This window comes from Silene latifolia, chromosome 6 (assembly GCF_048544455.1).
Source record: "Silene latifolia isolate original U9 population chromosome 6, ASM4854445v1, whole genome shotgun sequence".
Taxonomy (NCBI): Eukaryota; Viridiplantae; Streptophyta; class Magnoliopsida; order Caryophyllales; family Caryophyllaceae; genus Silene; species Silene latifolia.
The window spans coordinates 1,268,551-1,285,872 of NC_133531.1; the positions used below are offsets into that span (position 1 = coordinate 1,268,551).

General features: G+C 42.0%; 1 protein-coding gene across 1 annotated transcript; it reads right to left on the reverse strand.

Annotated features, from left to right (window-relative positions):
* Positions 1-582: 582 nt before the first annotated feature.
* Positions 583-4,001, reverse strand: LOC141585903 (transcription factor bHLH94-like). The gene is made up of 3 exons (XM_074406976.1): positions 3,148-4,001; positions 2,198-2,680; positions 583-785 (listed from the first exon to the last, which is right to left on the reverse strand). The coding sequence occupies exons 1-3, from the start codon at positions 3,646-3,648 to the stop codon at positions 684-686; spliced, it is 1,086 nt and encodes a 361-aa protein (XP_074263077.1). The 5' UTR covers positions 3,649-4,001; the 3' UTR covers positions 583-683.
* Between the last annotated feature and the right edge of the window lie 13,321 nt (positions 4,002-17,322).

Sequence of the window (17,322 nt, forward strand, 5' to 3'; positions counted from 1 at the left end):
CGATTTATTGACGATGCAATTTTGATTCGTGTTTTCTCAATCTTTTATTCCGAATGACTGAAATAAAACGTAATCAAGTTTTAATTATTCTTGAGAAATGCCTACCTAATACGAGTGATCTTACGTAGACTATCGGTCACCCGGGTCAATTAACCTATTTCCAATGTGGATGTTTTGTTGAGGAATGACATTTCTTAGGTCGGATCAACTTTTGTCAATTTTTGACAATTTTTTTAGGCCGAATCAACTTTTGTCAATTCCTCCGATACTTGACCCGACCTTTCCAGGGCAACCTCAACTATTTTTTCGCGTAACAATGAGTTGACACCAATAAAACTAGTAAAGAATATGCGAAAGTACTATACTTCACTGAAACATGAGGACCATCTTCGCGATAAATGATTTCAAATCAAATAAAATAGCCAATAATTTCCTATTTAAGCACACTATTTTGTTCACAACATTTCAATCAAATGTTGCATCAGCTGCCAATTTGTCGAATGAAGCTATTTCATAATTAAATCGAAAATTTGTACATGATTAAAATTCGTTATTATCATAAATAATCAACGAAAAAAGGTAAAATTTTAAATTTATTAACCACTAAATATTGGCAAATAGCGTACATTATTAGCACAAAAATACTAAGAATGAACTTGTAAACTACGACTAAGGATAAGTGTTTATTGACGTAAATTAGCAACTTCTTCTTGAATTTGAGCAATAATATGATTAGCCGCGGCTGCAATGTCGTCGACGGAATTAAGCTGGCATCCCTCCTCAACCTAATTCAATAAAATTTAATTAATCACAAGCACATTAGTGATTAAATTGAAAGAAATAGGAGTAATTATGACCAATGCATAAAATTTTGTCCCGGCGATATAAACAAGAAAATTTAGAAAATCAAAGTCAACCGTCTTAATTTAAAATCTCTCACAACCTACTTTGATTTTTATCTTTATTTTACTCGGTTATCTGACCAGTCATTAGTTACAGAGTAAATGAGTAATTAAAACGGTTTTAAACCAGAATTGATTTTATTTTCCTATGTACATTATGAAGGAATCAACAAATCAAATTAAATCCCTACAAAGATTGGACTAACTTGTTAAGTCAAGAAATAACACTAGATGTTCCCTTAATTGACTAATTAGGATTAGGCTGCTTTACCTCATTGTCATTAACAAATATTCTATGATTCTCTAACTATAGCATATTTGTCACCTGTCTACCTAACTAATTATTGCACAATACATTCCTTATAGTCCATTTGTGGCTAACTCACTACTTACTATCTTCCAAACTAGTTATAGTAATTGTTTCAACATTTGTCATTTGTGTCCCTATGGCCCAAATATTAATTAAATGATAGGACGTTAATCTCGATACCACCCTTTCACATACCTGATGGACGATAATAAAGCCATCATTTAAGTAGTCCCTACAGACAATTAGATGTAAGAGGTCGGCAGTGAGATTTGATATATTTTGTATTTGCTGATGTCATCTCATTTTCCTTAATAAAAACATGATCAGATCACTACCGATAATTTTTAAAGGCCCTATTTGACAAACGGTAGAAACAAATTTATAATAACGGATAGTGTAAGTAGAATACGGTTAGCAGATTTTAGTAGCAGATTTGACGATTAAACTAAGGGTTTTCTAAGGGCACATGTTAATAAGTTAATTAGAGAAACTTTGTTGAGACTAAATCATGAAAAATAGATGTACAAACTCACATCTACCTTAATTAGTGAAATATTTTCAACAACTTTCTACAATTAACTTATTAGCATGTTTAGGGCACATGTTAGAAAATTCGTTAAACTAAATTAGCATAATTAATTATGCTAGTAACAACGTAAAATAACCTAAGGGCACACATTAATAACCTTACGATGGTAAGATTAACAACATATTCTCATGAGATATTCAAGTATAAACTCATATTTACCATAAATAGTGAGAATATGCTGTTAATCTCACCTTACCTAGGTTATTAATCACATATTAAAAAAAAACGGTATATTAAAAAAGGGTGTTTGTTAATTAGCAGAAAATAGCAGATTCAACGAATATGATATCAGAATAAGTCGTTTATCACGGGTCAAAATGGGTTATCATTTAAAACGACAGACAAAGAATAAAAAGAATATTTAAATTATTTTAAAGGTCAATTAAAATCACTAACCTTGAGGCTTAAGGAGTAAAGGACATAGGAATCAAGAGTAGTAACATTAAGATGAAGAACATTGAGACGAAGACCTTGAAAACCAGCAATCAATCTAAGAAGTTGCTTAGGTTGTTTCTTTGCTAATATCTTAACGTTTGCATGGCTTTCTACCATTGTCACCTCAATTTCACCAGCGGCTGAGTTACTACCCACTGATTTATTCCCCTCCTCTGCTTGATTGGATCGAGTCGAGTACTGAGGAAAACTAAAAAAATCAGCAAATAATAGTGGTGGTGCATTTTCCGATGAACTCCCCACCACCACCACATTGCCGTCGTCAACATCCCCGCCAACTCGCGGTGAAGACGGTTTTTGACTAACTTCTTGGTGTTCCTTGTGGTGATTTCCCTTTGATTGTAATAATTGTTCCTTTGATTGTAATAATTGTTCTAGCTCTTTTACGTAATTTATCGCTCCTGCAACTATTGATGCCTGATCTCCCTACAAGTGTGTAAGCGAGTAATGTCATAAGATAAACTTAAAAAAAAAAAAAAAAAAAAAAATCTAACTAGAGTGGCCTAACTTGTTGAAAATAATTTTTTGTTTTTTAAACTTAATTTTCTAAAAGTGTTTTTTCAAAAGTAGAAGTAGCAAAGATTTTTTTGAGCAAAAAGATGATTTTTTAGCTTAATAATGATGTGTTTGGCCAAAATCTGTTTTTAAAGTCAAAAACACTTTTAAAAGTCAGGCCAAACACACACTAAATTTTCGAAATTTTCATTTTTCAGTGGGACTTGCTTAACCCCTCGCTCCACTACTGATTATCTTTAGTCACAATTCGTTGTAATAAATGATTTCGTATTAAATCGTTTGTTTACCTTTAATTTGGATACCGCTTATAAAAATAAAAATAAAAAATGATGGGGATATACTATATAGCGACTAGATTAGTAAAAGTTGAAAGATACCCTTTGAACATAGGAAGGAGGCATCAAAGAACGGATAGAAGCAAGATACTCATTCATCTGTTTTCGCCGATTTCGCTCCACGGCAATGTGAGTCATCCTTTGTTGTTCTACTTCCTCTTTATTCTTCCCACTTCTTCGCCTTCTTTTCCTTTTAACCCCGCCATCAGCGGGGCTCACTGTCGGTGTCACCACTACTGGTGAAGCCTCGCCCGAGATATAATCTTCGGGCGAGGAGTAATAATCATATAACACATTATATTGTTGTTGTTGTTGTTGTTGAAGATGGTCCCATTGATTTAAATTATCGATGAGGATTTCGGGATTAGGATTAGGGTTAATGATGTCAAATAACCCAAGATTATTAGTAGGAAAAGGTCTTAGATTATCCTCTAATAATAACAAAGACGAATAATTAATAAAATCATTAGGGTTTATACCAAAGTTATTATTACTACTACTACTATACAAATCTTGTGGAAAAACAATTGTTTCTAATGCCATACCTAATGATGATTAATTAATTATTAATTATTAATTAATTAAGTACATTTTAGAGGATCAAAAGTTGGTAGAAAAGAAGGCACAAAATAACATGAAGTAGAAAAAAGTGAAGAGCTTTTTTTTATAAGCAACACAAAAACCTAGAAAGAAAAATAAGACTGTACTGTCTTACAGTGTGAAACCGTCTTACACAATAATTATCGAAACGAGTACAGTATAGAGTACAGGTTATTGCACGTGAGATATGTATAGAATGAAAGACAAGGGAGGGAAAGACGTAAAAATGAGAGAAGGGATTGGAACTGATGGGAATTGATGAGAGGTGAGGAAGATATAAAAAGGAGTTGGTCCTCACATTCACAAGATATAGGCTAGTACTTATAGGTTTCAAGGCTTGGCCTACATTAGATTCTTGGGGGTGAGTAATAAATAAGGGACAATGATAGGGCGTTATCGGTTGTACTGATTCTCGATATCACCCGCTTACATGTGCTGATATGTGTATATATTGTCCCATCATTTTAATGAAGCTTGCATGTATGCAAGAGAGTAAGAGTGTGCTACCGGGATTTGGTACCACTAGGCACTTGGTGGCGTAATCTAGGAGAATGAGATGACGTCACTGGGTGGTACTTAATCTCGATATACCACTACCATCTCACATACATGTAAGATTCAATGATGGGTGCTACATAACCGCGATATGAGAGAGTAATATCGAAGATTGGTGCAATCAGTGGTGCCTTGCTTATCATTGTTCTAAACAAGTGGTGCTATTACATCGGAATAGGTAAATGGGTTATTTGGATATAGTTTGGTTAAGTAGGTCTAGTTATATACGGTTTTGTGGCGAATGTATCAATGACTGGATTGCTCGAGTCGTTTAAATTTTATTTGTTTCGGCTATTATTAATGTATTTTTTGTACGGGTTTATATATAGCCGGATAGGGCATTTTAGATAGTGGTTATGAGATGGCTCAAGATCATTTCTAATCTAAGTGAATTCATTTTAGGTTCCAACCCTACCGATTTATAATTCTGGTTCCGTCACTGCGTGCATGAAATCAATAAAGGAGGCCAAAAGTGAATCTTGACCTGATTTTCATGACAAATAGTCTCAGATTGGGTCACATTGGGCAGAGGTAGCTGAAGGGAAGGGGCAGGGCACAAGTTCATAGGCAAAGGACACTTGTTTTTGTTGGTGTCATGGTGTGTGTTATGTGTCAGCTCTGTTATTGTCCCTTTATTTTAAGGGTAATTGGGTAATACCCCTTCTTATCTTTCCGCTTGTATAATTCAACACATCAAGCTCTTACACATTTTTATCCCATCATCCTAAGACCATCCCCAAGCAAGGTCAATTGCTTGGTTATGATCTTGCTTGGTCATGGTTAATGAGCTAATTATGGTACTTAATTGGTGACCAAAGTTGTTAATTTGTGACCAAAGGTCAATTTGTGACCATACTTGAACAAATTGACCACTTTTGTGACCTCCTATGTGTCCAAATTTGATTGGTGGAATAATTAAAAAATAAAAAAATAAAATGATTGAGAATGTTGTAAGGTGGATAATGATTGGGTTGATGACCTAGGTCGCGACCTTCTGCTTGGGAGGGTGAAAATGAGTCAAGGTTAATAAGGTGTGATTAATAGTAAAATCGGGTCGCGACCTAGTTAGCGCGACCTTTGCTTGGGGATGGTCTAATGGTAAAAGTGCTACTAAGTACTACTAACACAGTTTTACACTTTTACTACTTCATTGTCTTGTAGACTCACAAGTCACTCACACACATGAGTGATTTGTTCCCACACCCGACCCGGCCCGAGTGTTTTGGAGGTCCGATTAGCCGATTAGCTTATTGGCGGTATGGATATAGGTCATTTCAGATGTATTATTATCGAGATATATGAGATACAAAGTATAAGTTAGTTTGAACACGGGTTATTTCATATAGGAATATGATCGTGTTATTATATAGGATAGTAATCTTTGGACATTTTCGATCACTATTATCAATTTTTTTGTTTCAAACTGATCATCTTTCATGAATTTAGGTTGACTTTGTTCTCGACAACACAATTATATTAAGGCAAGATTAACTAGACCTAACAAAACTAACCCGATGCGAATGACTTGACCCGTATCCGCCCCGACGCCCGAACTAATACCCGAACTTGATCTGAACCCAAATTGGCCCGATTGGCCTGGCTGACTCAACCCAAACGTTTTGTTGGAAATTGATCTGTTATCCTAATAACTTGATAATAATATGTACCAGAAAATGATTTGAACTCGAAAGGACTGAACCTGAATAGACCTGGCCTAAATTCTTACAAACCCGAACTAACCAACTTGAACACTTGACCCGTTGGCCAGGTCTACCATTCAATAACCATGCATACTCACACTTACAAATAATATGTGGACATTTTTTTTATAGATACAAGAATTGGGTAATAATGCATGGGTGAAATAAAGCTGAAAAACATGAAGAGATTCTACTTGAAAATCTAAGAATAAGAGTGAAACATATTTGAAGAAGGCGAAAGAAAAGAGAAGACATGAATGAATGAATGACTGTGTTTTGAAGGACATTTGCAGGGGAATCCATGTGACAACACTTCTTCTGTACGTCTAAGCTAAGCCAAGACTGTATGTATGTGTGTCTCATTCCCCCAACCAAACCCGGCTACACACTTGGATGCCTTTTACTTGTTGATGTTACGTTACTCCCTTCGTCTGAATCATTTGTTTACCACCGTTGATTAAAATACTTTTTAAAAAGAATAAAAAAAGGTAAAAAAAATGAATGAAACAGCTGGTGTAGCTAATATAAAAAAAATGATTAGATTTTAAAAGACCGGTTTATTCAGTAATGAAGTCAGGATACAAATTGAGGGGATTATATATATAGATTGAGTATTCTAAACTTTTATATGATGATCCCGTAATTTAAGTTTACCATTGTCTTCTTTAAACTTATAAATTTATAATATAGTCAACATTTTTATTATTAAATGAAACCACGTGTTATACAAAGAAAGTGGTAATTAGGCCCCTTAACTCTGATCAATTGTGAAATTAGGCCCCATAACTTTTATTTGGAGCAATCAAGCCCCTTAAGTTTCATCAAAAGTGAAATTCAACCCCATTTTTTAAATTTACACAAGAATTTTAATTAAAAACAATTTATATTGGTATTAAATAATTTATTAAATAACTAGAAATTACTAATTGCAACTTTACGAATTTTTACATAATTTATTAATCATTGAAGAATACTTTTACATACATATTTAGTAAATTATTTATAATTTATATAACATTCATACATATGCAAGGTCTTACCCGGGGAAAGTGCCGCAACACAACATAGACTAGTGGTTCTTGATTTTCGGGGTAAGAGAGACTTGAGGAAGAGAAAGACAATCGGTGAGGCACGGATCAAGTGGTGGAAGCTACAAGGGGGAAACCAACAAGCGTTTTTGGATAAGGTTGGAAGTAGCGATATTTGGTCGGATTGCGAGGAGAAAGATATTGATGCAACGTGGGATAAATTGGAGCATGTTGTAAAGGATTTGGCGAGGGAGGTGTTAGGGGAATCTAAAGGGAATAGACCATCAAGTAAGGACACATCTTGGTGGAACGATGTGGTGAGACAAGCGATAAAGACTAAACGTGAATGCTATAAGGTTCTGGGGAAATGCATGAGTGATGAGAACTTTGAAAAGTACAAGGAGGCTAGACGAGCCGCTAAAAAGGCCGTACGGGATGCGAGGGCAACAGTTAACCAAGAAGTGTATGCCAAGTTGGACACGAGAGAAGGAGAGAAGGATATCTATAAACTGGCTCGCATAAGAGACCGAAAGACGAGAGATATTGGGAGAGTTAGGTGTGTGAAAGATATGGACGACAAGGTTCTCGGTTGGGATAACGAAATAAAGGCTAGATGGAGTTCTTACTTTGATAATTTATTCAATGGACATCAGGAACAAGGTTTTGGGGATGTAGAGGTAACACCAAGCATGGTTAATCGGGAATTTGTGCGTAGAATACAAAAGAGTGAAGTTAGGAAGGCGTTAAGGAAGATGGGGTCAAAGAAAGCAGAGGGACCGGATGGTATACCCATAGAAGTTTGGAGGTGCTTCGGGGAGAAAGGGATCGAATGGGTAACCATGCTCTTCAACAAGATTTGGAGGAGCAACAAGATGCCATCGGCTTGGAGGAGAAGCACTCTTGTCCCTTTGTACAAGAACAAAGGTGATGTTCAAGAGTGTTCCAATTATCGGGAATTAAACTTATGAGTCATACGATGAAGTTATGGGAGCGGGTAATCGAGCAAAGGCTTAGGAGATGTGTAGACATCTCGGAAAACCAATTTGGATTTATGCCTGGGAGATCGACTATGGATGCGATTTTTATCATGAGACAGTTGATGGAATACCATCGGGACAAGAAGAAGGACTTACATATGGTTTTTATTGACTTGGAAAAGGCATATGATAGGGTACCAAGAGAAGTACTTTGGTGGGCTTTGGCGAGAAAGGGTGTGTCGCGAAAATATATTGACCTCATAAAGGACATGTATGAGGGGGCTAGTGCAAGTGTTCGCACTAATGTTGGGAGAACGGAAGAATTTCCTATTACCATCGGGGTGCATCAAGGTTCCGCACTTAGTCCTTTTCTCTTTGCTATAGTTATGGATGAGTTGACAAGGGATATTCAGGACGACATCCCTTGGTGTATGATGTTTGCTGATGATATTGTGTTGATTGATGAGACAAAAGAGGGGTGGAGAGAAAGTTGGAATTGTGGAGGCAGACTTTAGAGACTCGTGGGTTCAGGTGAGCGGGAGTAAGAGGCGAGTATTTGAGGTGTCGGTTCACTAAGGTGGCGGGGTTGAGATCGACAGAGGCGGGGAGTATTATTTTCGATGGGAATGTTGTCGAGGGTTCGGATTTCTTCAGATATCTAGGATCTATTATTCAAAAAGATGGGGAGTTAGACGGAGATGTGGCTCACAGAATTAAAGCGGGATGGTTGAAATGGAAGAGTGCTTCAGGGTTTCTATGCGATAAAGATATGCCCCAAAGATTAAAGGGAAAATTTTATCGCACGGCAATTAGGCTTGCCCTACTTTACGACTCGAGTGTTGGGCGTGAAGCATTGTCACATTCAAAAGATGAGTGTGGCGGAGATGCGCATGTTGAGGTGGATGTGCGGACATACAAGGAAAGATCGGTTAAGGAATGAGGTGATTAGGGAAAAGGTAAAAGTGGCGCCAATAGAGGACAAGATGATGGAAAACCGACTAAGATGGTTTGGCCATGTGAGACGGAGACCTATGGACGCCTTTTGATTAGGAGGCCGGAGACTTGGAGAAAGAAAAAGGTCCCTAGAGGGAGAGGAAGACCGAGACAGAGACATGGTTGAGAGTGATAGAGCACGATATGAGAGTTCGGGGACTTGAGGAGAGTATGGTGACGGAGAGGGCACAATGGAGGGAAAGGATACATGTGGATTTTTAGTATCGATGTTTTTTTGATTTAATTTAATTTTTTTTTTTTTTTTTTTTTTTTTAATTTAAAGAAATTAAATTATTTATTTTCTCCCCTTTATTACACTTTTTCACCAACCACTTTCTTATAGATTTTACCCGGTTCATTCCGGATCCTTAACTCTATTTCGGTTTTTAAAAATCGTTTTAATCTTTTCTCTCGATTTAAATTTTAAGTTTTTATAAAAGAAAGACGGAATTCGATTTTCAAACCCCTAAGTTTACCTTGCCTTTCCATTACATTTTTCGTTCTTCCTTTTTGTTTTTCATCTTCCCTTTTTTATTCGCATTTTGAGGCTTGCGTTCACCCATAGACGGTTCGAAAGGATGATTCATGTCAGCCGACCCCAAATCATTTTGGGATTAAGGCGCTGATGTTGTTGTTGTTGTTGTTGTCATACATATATAATAAATTGTCTATATATTATAAAATTCAAAATAAAATAATTCTCAATGTTTAATATAAATATAAAAGTTCTAAAATTATAAAAAATATATTTTATATTTGATAAATTGTATTAAAAGTGATATTAATATAAGAATTTGGTGAAAATTATGAAAATGAGGTTGAATTTCACTTTTGGTGAAACTTAAGGGGTTTGATTGCTCCAAATAAAACTTATGGGGCCTAATTTCACAATTGAACAGAGTTAAGGGGCCTAATTACCACTTTCGCGCATATAAAATGATATTGATCTCCCTTCTTAATCATTTATTTACCTTTAAAGTAAATATTCTTTATAAAGAATAAAAAAAGTACGTAAATAAATAATCGAGGTTGAGGTAAAGGTACAAGACTTTGAATGAACGACATAAAGCTTGCATGAGTAAATGATTGGCTATGAAGTAAATCATTTTTAATTTGACTATTTATATTCACATTCGGATACGACAGTCTCTTAAAGAGTTCAACCATGAACTTCATGCATTATTTGATTCTAGGGCTATTCTACAGAATACTTTTTGTTTTTAACCTTGAATAATTGATGACCCTAATTGTGTAAGATTTTGTTTTTACGACAAATATACCAGAATTGACGCCTTTGTGTTACATCTATGTTACAAAAATTTTGTTTTCATAATAACAACACGAGAAATTCTATTTGCCAGCTGGCATCTTCTTAATTGTATAACTAATTTCATTTGTTAGTTAAATTAGTTGTACAATTACTAACCTATACAAAGCTTACAACACTGAACAGTTTGTATATATGGGAGTATTTTACAAGTAGTAATAAAAGAATTGGCGTATCCAGAATAACTTTTTTCTAGCTTAACTTGTAAAGAATCTAGGAGTAATATTGTTATAATATGAGTACAAAATTTGCGATATTTGAAGTTAAATCAACACTCATACGATCACTCATACGACCAGGGTACTTCTATCTTAACCTTGAGGGCTCGCTTGGAATGGGAGTAATTATTAAGGGAGTAATAGAGTTTAAATGAACTAGAAAATGGAGAAAAGTGATGGAGGTTGGAGATAGAAATGGAGGAAGATAGTGTTATAGTCTATCCATGAAGGGGTAATAATTACCCACCTCCCCCTCAAGTAATGCATTACCTCCCATATGGAGGTAATAATTCCTCCCTGAGCATGTACATTGAAAAGGATAGTTTGATCCTCTTATTTCATCTCTTTCATTCTATATTTTTGACACATCATACCCTCTTTTATCTACCCCATTTTCAACTATCTTCTTCATCTTCCTCTAATTTTGTCCACATCAAAGAGGATGCAAACTTCCTCTCCTCTTTTACCTTTAAAGTAAACCCACTACAATTTTTATCTCTTATTTGGCACAAGGGTCAAGGTAAAAACATCCTCTATAAATAGAGGAAGTCTTCCTCTTCCTCTTTAAAGAGGATGTTAAGAGGATATACCCACATTGAAGAGGACATCCTTTTAGATGAAAGAGGGTTGATGGGGCATATTCTGCACCGCTGACCAAGTCAACATATTGAGCAAGGTCAAAGATGTCCACAGCAAGTCAACGACTTAGACAGCCTAGCCGATGCGGCCCATCTACTGCCAACTGGGCCCCGGCATGACAACTGCCCCGGGGGATACATATCCGCGTACTCATATCCAAGACCCCTCGGCGGCGGGTCACCAGGGCCCGCCGGCCAGCCATAGGTCCCTCGGCCGAGGGGTAGATCAGTCTTTCCACCTGCTAGCCACTTGGCCACTTGGCCACTACGTGACAAAAGGTGAAGTCTATAAATACTCCTCAACCTTCATTGAGGAAAGGATCCAATCCAGAAATACACAACTTGACCTAAATACACTATTCATCTGGTATAATCTTCCTTATCTCTCTACAATATATTCATAGCCAATTAGCATACAACTTATACATCTAAGTTCATCGACTTCAAGGCGTCGGAGTGGGTACGCTTGGCTCAAAGCCAAGCCCTCAGTTCGTTCATTGTTGCGGGGAGAGGCCGAGAGGAACGATTAAGACCAAGGTAGAATCCAACTCAAGACATCATTCAACAAGCCACGGGTGGTAACAAGATTTGCTTGCTCGGAATTACGCCAGGAACAATTGGCGCCGTCTGTGGGAATAGACACTAGAAGCTAGTCACATTCATTCCCAAAACAAAAAAAAAAAACACACAAAAACCCACCCAAAAAGCTGAGAAGATGTCGAAACAACAAGACGATCGTGTCCGACGAAACCGCGTTCCACCAAGATGATACCTTCAACAAGTGAGTCATGCGGCCCTCCACCGGCGCGGGTAATCCAACCGGAGTTCGGGATGCCGATAATACAGACACGCCGTTGCCAGTAGGACAGTCACCATCATGGGGCATGTGGTTGACATAGCAAAGCCGAAAATGGTCTGGACCTAATTAGTAATACGTCGTCTCTCACCGTCACGCCCGACAAGAGCGGCGAAGCGCCCGAAGACCGGGGCCCAAAATGTGACTCGAGAAATTTGAACGGAGCACTAGGAGAAGCCGACCCAGCAAAGTCGCGGGGAGCCCAAAGTGGGCGTGGTAGACCTAAGTCCTTCCCGTACTCGTGGGAGGACGGCGTCCCCGCAACACGAACGAGGCATACCCCAAAGGAGCGGAGGAGTCCGACTCGGCGAGTTGGAGAAGAAGCCCAAGTCGAAGAAGGAGCCCCTCCCGCTACGAGGAGAGGAGCCGGGTTAGGAATGCGAGGAGCCGATCGCCACGTGCCATCCGGCATGTGATCGAGCGACCCTTCAGCGCCTACGTCCTAGAAGTCCGGTGCCAACTAAGCTCAAGTTGCCGCCCATATCATACAAAGGGAAGGCGATCCGGCCGACCACGCCGAGGCTTTCGAGTCTCACATGTCGGTATGGGAACGACCCGATGAAGTGTGGTGCGAGTTTTCCCAACAACGTTGCATGGGATGGCTCAAAGTTGGTACAAGGGGCTTCCCGACGGCTCGGTGTACTACTACGCCGACCTAAGGGACGCCTTTTAGCCCGATACTCTTGCAACAAGAGAAGGGCCGTGGAGACATCGGACCTCCTAACTATCAAACAGGAGGGGGCGAGTCTCTACGAAGCTACGTGAAGAGGTTCGACGGAAAGGTCCAACAGATTCGAGAGATTAATCCCGAAGCGGCGGCCTTGCGGCGATGAAGGGCCTCCCGGGAGATTTGAAAAATGAGCTCATCAAGTGCGGAGGCCTGGGCTTGGACGCCGCCAGGAAAATGGCCGACCAGGCCATCAAAGTAGAAGACTATCACAAGACGTGGTTAGGCCCCAACGAGGCCGAGCACTCGAAAGAAGAGCGCGGGAGGGCAACCCCGATGAAAGGCGCCGTGACAATAATAGGTCACGGTCGACAAATCTGCCGGGAGACGGGACTCGACGGGCGCGGGGAGTTCGGGAGCGTACTACAAAAACGGTGCGGCGATCACACCCCCTAGTCGTGTCGGCCGCCGAGGTATTCGCTTCCGAGCAAGAGCGAAGGCGAGAAGTGGGAAAGGCCCCTAGGCCGAGGAGTGACGGTGACACGAGCCAATACCGTGAGTACCACGGCCACAGGACACTTAACCAACGACCGCCGACATCCGAAGGACGCCATTGAAGAAGCGATCCGGAAGGGGAGCCTCGGCAAGTATGTCGCCAAAGGCCATAAACCGAATGCCGGCGGGTCAAACAAAGAATCCGTCTTTGAACGGATAAGAGTAATCCATGTTGTCATCGGGGGCAACGGAACGATGGGTCCGCTCATGGACACAAACGGCAGAATCGAATGAGCCATGTCGGCCGTCAACTTTGTGCCCAACATGACCCACCCCCGCTCCCAAAATCCCGATATGACTATCGGACGGGCGGACTACGAGGGAGTCATTGCTCCTCACAGCGACCCACTCACAGTCCACCTGGACATAGCCAACCATTTGGTGAAGAGGTGCCTAATCGACACAGGCGCCTACACGAACATTATGTACAGAGAATGCTTTCTCAGCCTCGTCGAGAGTCGAAGATTTGAACCCCCGCACCAACTCGTTGTACGCTTTTAGGGTCGGCACTGGTACCCCAGGGGGTCGGTCGGACTGCCGGTAAGGTTCGGCGAGGAACCGGCCAGAACGTTATGTCGATTTTATAGTCATCAACGGCACATACGCCACGACGTTCTCATAGGCGGGTCACTTTGAGTGAAACCAAGTCCGTAATATCCGTCCGGGCCTTGACATTAATATACGTCTCGGACCGGGGGGAGGCTCATAAACTCACCTCGAAGAACGAGAAGGATCCTGGCGTATGGGAGATACACACTAACGGCCCTTCCACGACGGATAGCTCGAAAGCCAGCGTCGTTATCATTAGCCCGAACGGAGATGTGTTTGAGCACGCCTTGGAGCTCACCTCCTCGACCTCAGACAACGAATGCAAGTACGAGGCAATGATAACCGGAGTCAGGCTAGCCAGAACCGCCGGGGCCGAACACGTCGTGGTAAAAAACAGACTCGCTCTCATTGACCAACCAGATCAAAGGAGAATACGGGGCTCGGGACTATAAGACGACGAGGTATCTAGAGAGGGTGAGAGCCGGCGCTTCAAAATTAAAATCCTTCCAGATCAAAGACACTCCCAGGCCCGAGCATGGCCGAACCATTAGCATGGTCGAAGGAGAGAGAGGACCGAGGAGGTGGAGATTGACCCAGCCGCACCGTAACCGTCGGTACCAACCTGGAGTCAAAATTCAGAGCCAAACTCCTGGACCTGCTAAGGAAAAACAAAGACGTCTTCGCCTACTCCGCGGCCGAGATGCGGGTGTGAGCGGGAGGTGATTATTCACAAGCCGAACGTACTCCCCACCGCTCGCCCTGTCAAGCAAAGAATGAGGAACTCCTCAGCCGAGAAAGACGAGGCCATCAAAGCCGAGGTAGACAAACTACTTACGGCGGGCTTTATTATGCCTTGCACCTACCCGGATTGGTTAGCCAATGTTGTGATGGTAAAGAAGTCATCGGGGGCATGGAGAATGTGTGTAGACTTCACCCAACTTAATAAAGCATGCCCCAAAGATTGTTACCCTACGCCACGGATAGACGGCTTAATCGATGCCACGGCAGAGCTACACCATCCGAGCACGCTGACGCCTTCTCGGGATATCACCAGGTTTTCATGGGGAGGAAGACATGCCCAAATGCGCATTCATCACCGCTAACGGCACATACATGTACAAAATGATGCCGTTCGGTTTGAAAAATGTCGGCGCAACGTATACAAGGCTGGTGGACAAAGTGTTCCAAAATCAAAAAGGGCGAAACATTGAGGCCTACGTCGACGATGCTATTGTAAAAAGCAAGTCCGACAGCGAACACCTGGCCGATCTACACGAAACATTTTGTTCACTAAGGAAGTACAAGATGAAGCTCAACCCAATGAAATGCAACTTCGGTGTCCGGCGAGGCAAATTTCTCGGTGTACTTGTCGGTGCGGAGGCATCGACGCAAATCCAGACAAAGTCCAAGCAATCTTAGACCTACCGGAGCCAAGGAATCGAAAAGAGGTTATGATCTTGACCGGAAGAATGGCGGCTCTCGCCCGTTTCATCTCTCGGTCGGCCGACAAGAGCACCCCATTCTTCAAAGTTTTGAAAGGGAATAAAGACTTGGTGGGGGAGGAGCGAGCACGGCCTTCAAGCGGTTGAAAGCTCATCTTGGACTCTCCCAACTCGTCGAGGCCGATCTTTGGGGAGACGCTATACCTATACATAGCGATTACCTCGGCCACGGTCGGTGCGGTGATCATCGGGGAAGAAGACAAACAAGCAACACCCAATCTACTTTGTCGACCATACACTGTTGTTGCCGCCGAGAGAAATTACCCACTAATCGAAAAAGTGCCTTCGCCGTCGTCGTTGCCACGAGGAAGTTAAAACCCTACTTCGACGCGCACCCCGTGACGGTCCTAACCGATCAGCCGTTAGAGAAAGCTTTGGAAAAATTCGAGCAATCCGGAAGGCTCATCAAGTGGGCGGTGGAACTCTCGGCTTCGGCATTCAAGTACAAACCAAGACCTTCGATAAAGGGGCAAGCACTTGCGAGATTTCTGGCCGAATGCACGTATCAAGAAGAGCCAAACCCGGGCGTATGGGAGGTCTCACCGACGGCTCCTCCACGACGAACGGACTCGGGAGCCGGCATCCTCATCATCGGCCCAAACGGGGACGAGTTCGAGTACGCCTTGAAATTCACCTTCTCGGCCTCGAACAACGAATCCGAATACGAGGCGGTGATAACAGGAGTCGAGCTAGCTAGGGTGCCGGGGAGCGAGCACATTGTGTTGAAGACGGACTCACTTTGTTGGTTACTAACCAAATCGGAGGGAGTTTGAGGCTCGGGACGACGGAATGGTAAGGTACCTAGAAAGGGTAAAGGCCGACATAGCGAAATTGAAGTCTTTCCAAATCCAATGCGTTCCCAGATCCGAGAACAACCGGGCCGACGCTCTCTCCAAACTTGCCAGCTCAACCATCAAGAACGCCAGCCGAACCGTCTTTGGTAGATATCCGGAATGCGAAGAGCATCACCGAGACCGACGGCATGGTGGGCAACGTAGAAGCCGAGACAACGTGGATGACTCCGATAATGAAATACAAACTTACGGGTGAATTTGAGGAGGCGCAATCCCTCGGCCAAAATGAAACGGATCGCGCGGTACTTAGTGTTCGAAGGAGAAGCGTACGAAGGTCCGTAATAAGACCACTTTTGAAGTGTGTCGGTCCGACCCGCAGAGCCGACGATCTTGACAGAGATTCACGAAGGCATCGTGGACACCACATGGGGGCAAGAACGCTAGCCCACAAAGCTACGGCGGCTACTTACGGCCCACCATGCTTCAAGATTCGAGCAAAGACCAAGAAGTGCACGAACTATCGGATGCATGCCCCGTAATACACGCTCCCTCCGGGGACCTACAACCGGTGCTCGGCCTTCTTCCTTCGCACGGTGGGGGATGGACATGCTAGGGCCATTCCCCAACGGACCTCGGAGGAAGGAAGTTCTTGATCGTCGCATTGTTGATTACTTCACCAAATGGGTTAAAGCGTAGCGATCGGCGAAGACCACATGGCCGTCGAAAGGTAATCTGGGAAAATGTTATAACTCGTTTCGGATTACCCCAAGTTATAGTATTTGACCACGGCCGAGAGTTCGGGTGACACGATAATGAATTGGTTAGAAGAGCTTGGTATCAAGTTTGCATACTCCTCCGTCTGCCACCCACAGAGCAACGGACGGGCGGAGCGGCCAACAAAAGCGATCCTCAACGGTCGAAGAAGACGATCGAAGACCTTAAGGGAAGGTGGGCCGATGAACTACCCGGCGTCCTATGGTCCCTTCGAACCACGGAGAAAGAAGCAACGGGGTACACCCCTTTCCACCTAGTCTACGGATCGAAGCGATCCTACCGATTGAAGCAACGGTGCCAACATTGAGCGGCTACCTTGATTGATTGAAAACGAGGATGGCACGAAAGCTTCCTTAGACTGGTCGAAGAAAGCCGAGATACGACACGCCTCAACTTGGCGTATATCGAGCCGGATGAAAAGAGCCTACAAGAAGAGTCCACAAGAGGGATTTAAAAGTGGGAGACCTAGTCCTAAGGAAGTCGG

Coding starts and splice junctions, on each gene's coding strand:
- LOC141585903 (XM_074406976.1), bottom strand. CDS start 3,648: ATGGCATTAGAAACAATTGTTTTTCCACAAGATTTGTATAGTAGTAGT. Junction 2,681..3,147: donor CTCCTTCCTATGTTCAAAGG/GTATCTTTCAAC, acceptor ACACACTTGTAG/GGAGATCAGGCATCAATAGT. Junction 786..2,197: donor TTTACTCCTTAAGCCTCAAG/GTTAGTGATTTT, acceptor TTATTGAATTAG/GTTGAGGAGGGATGCCAGCT.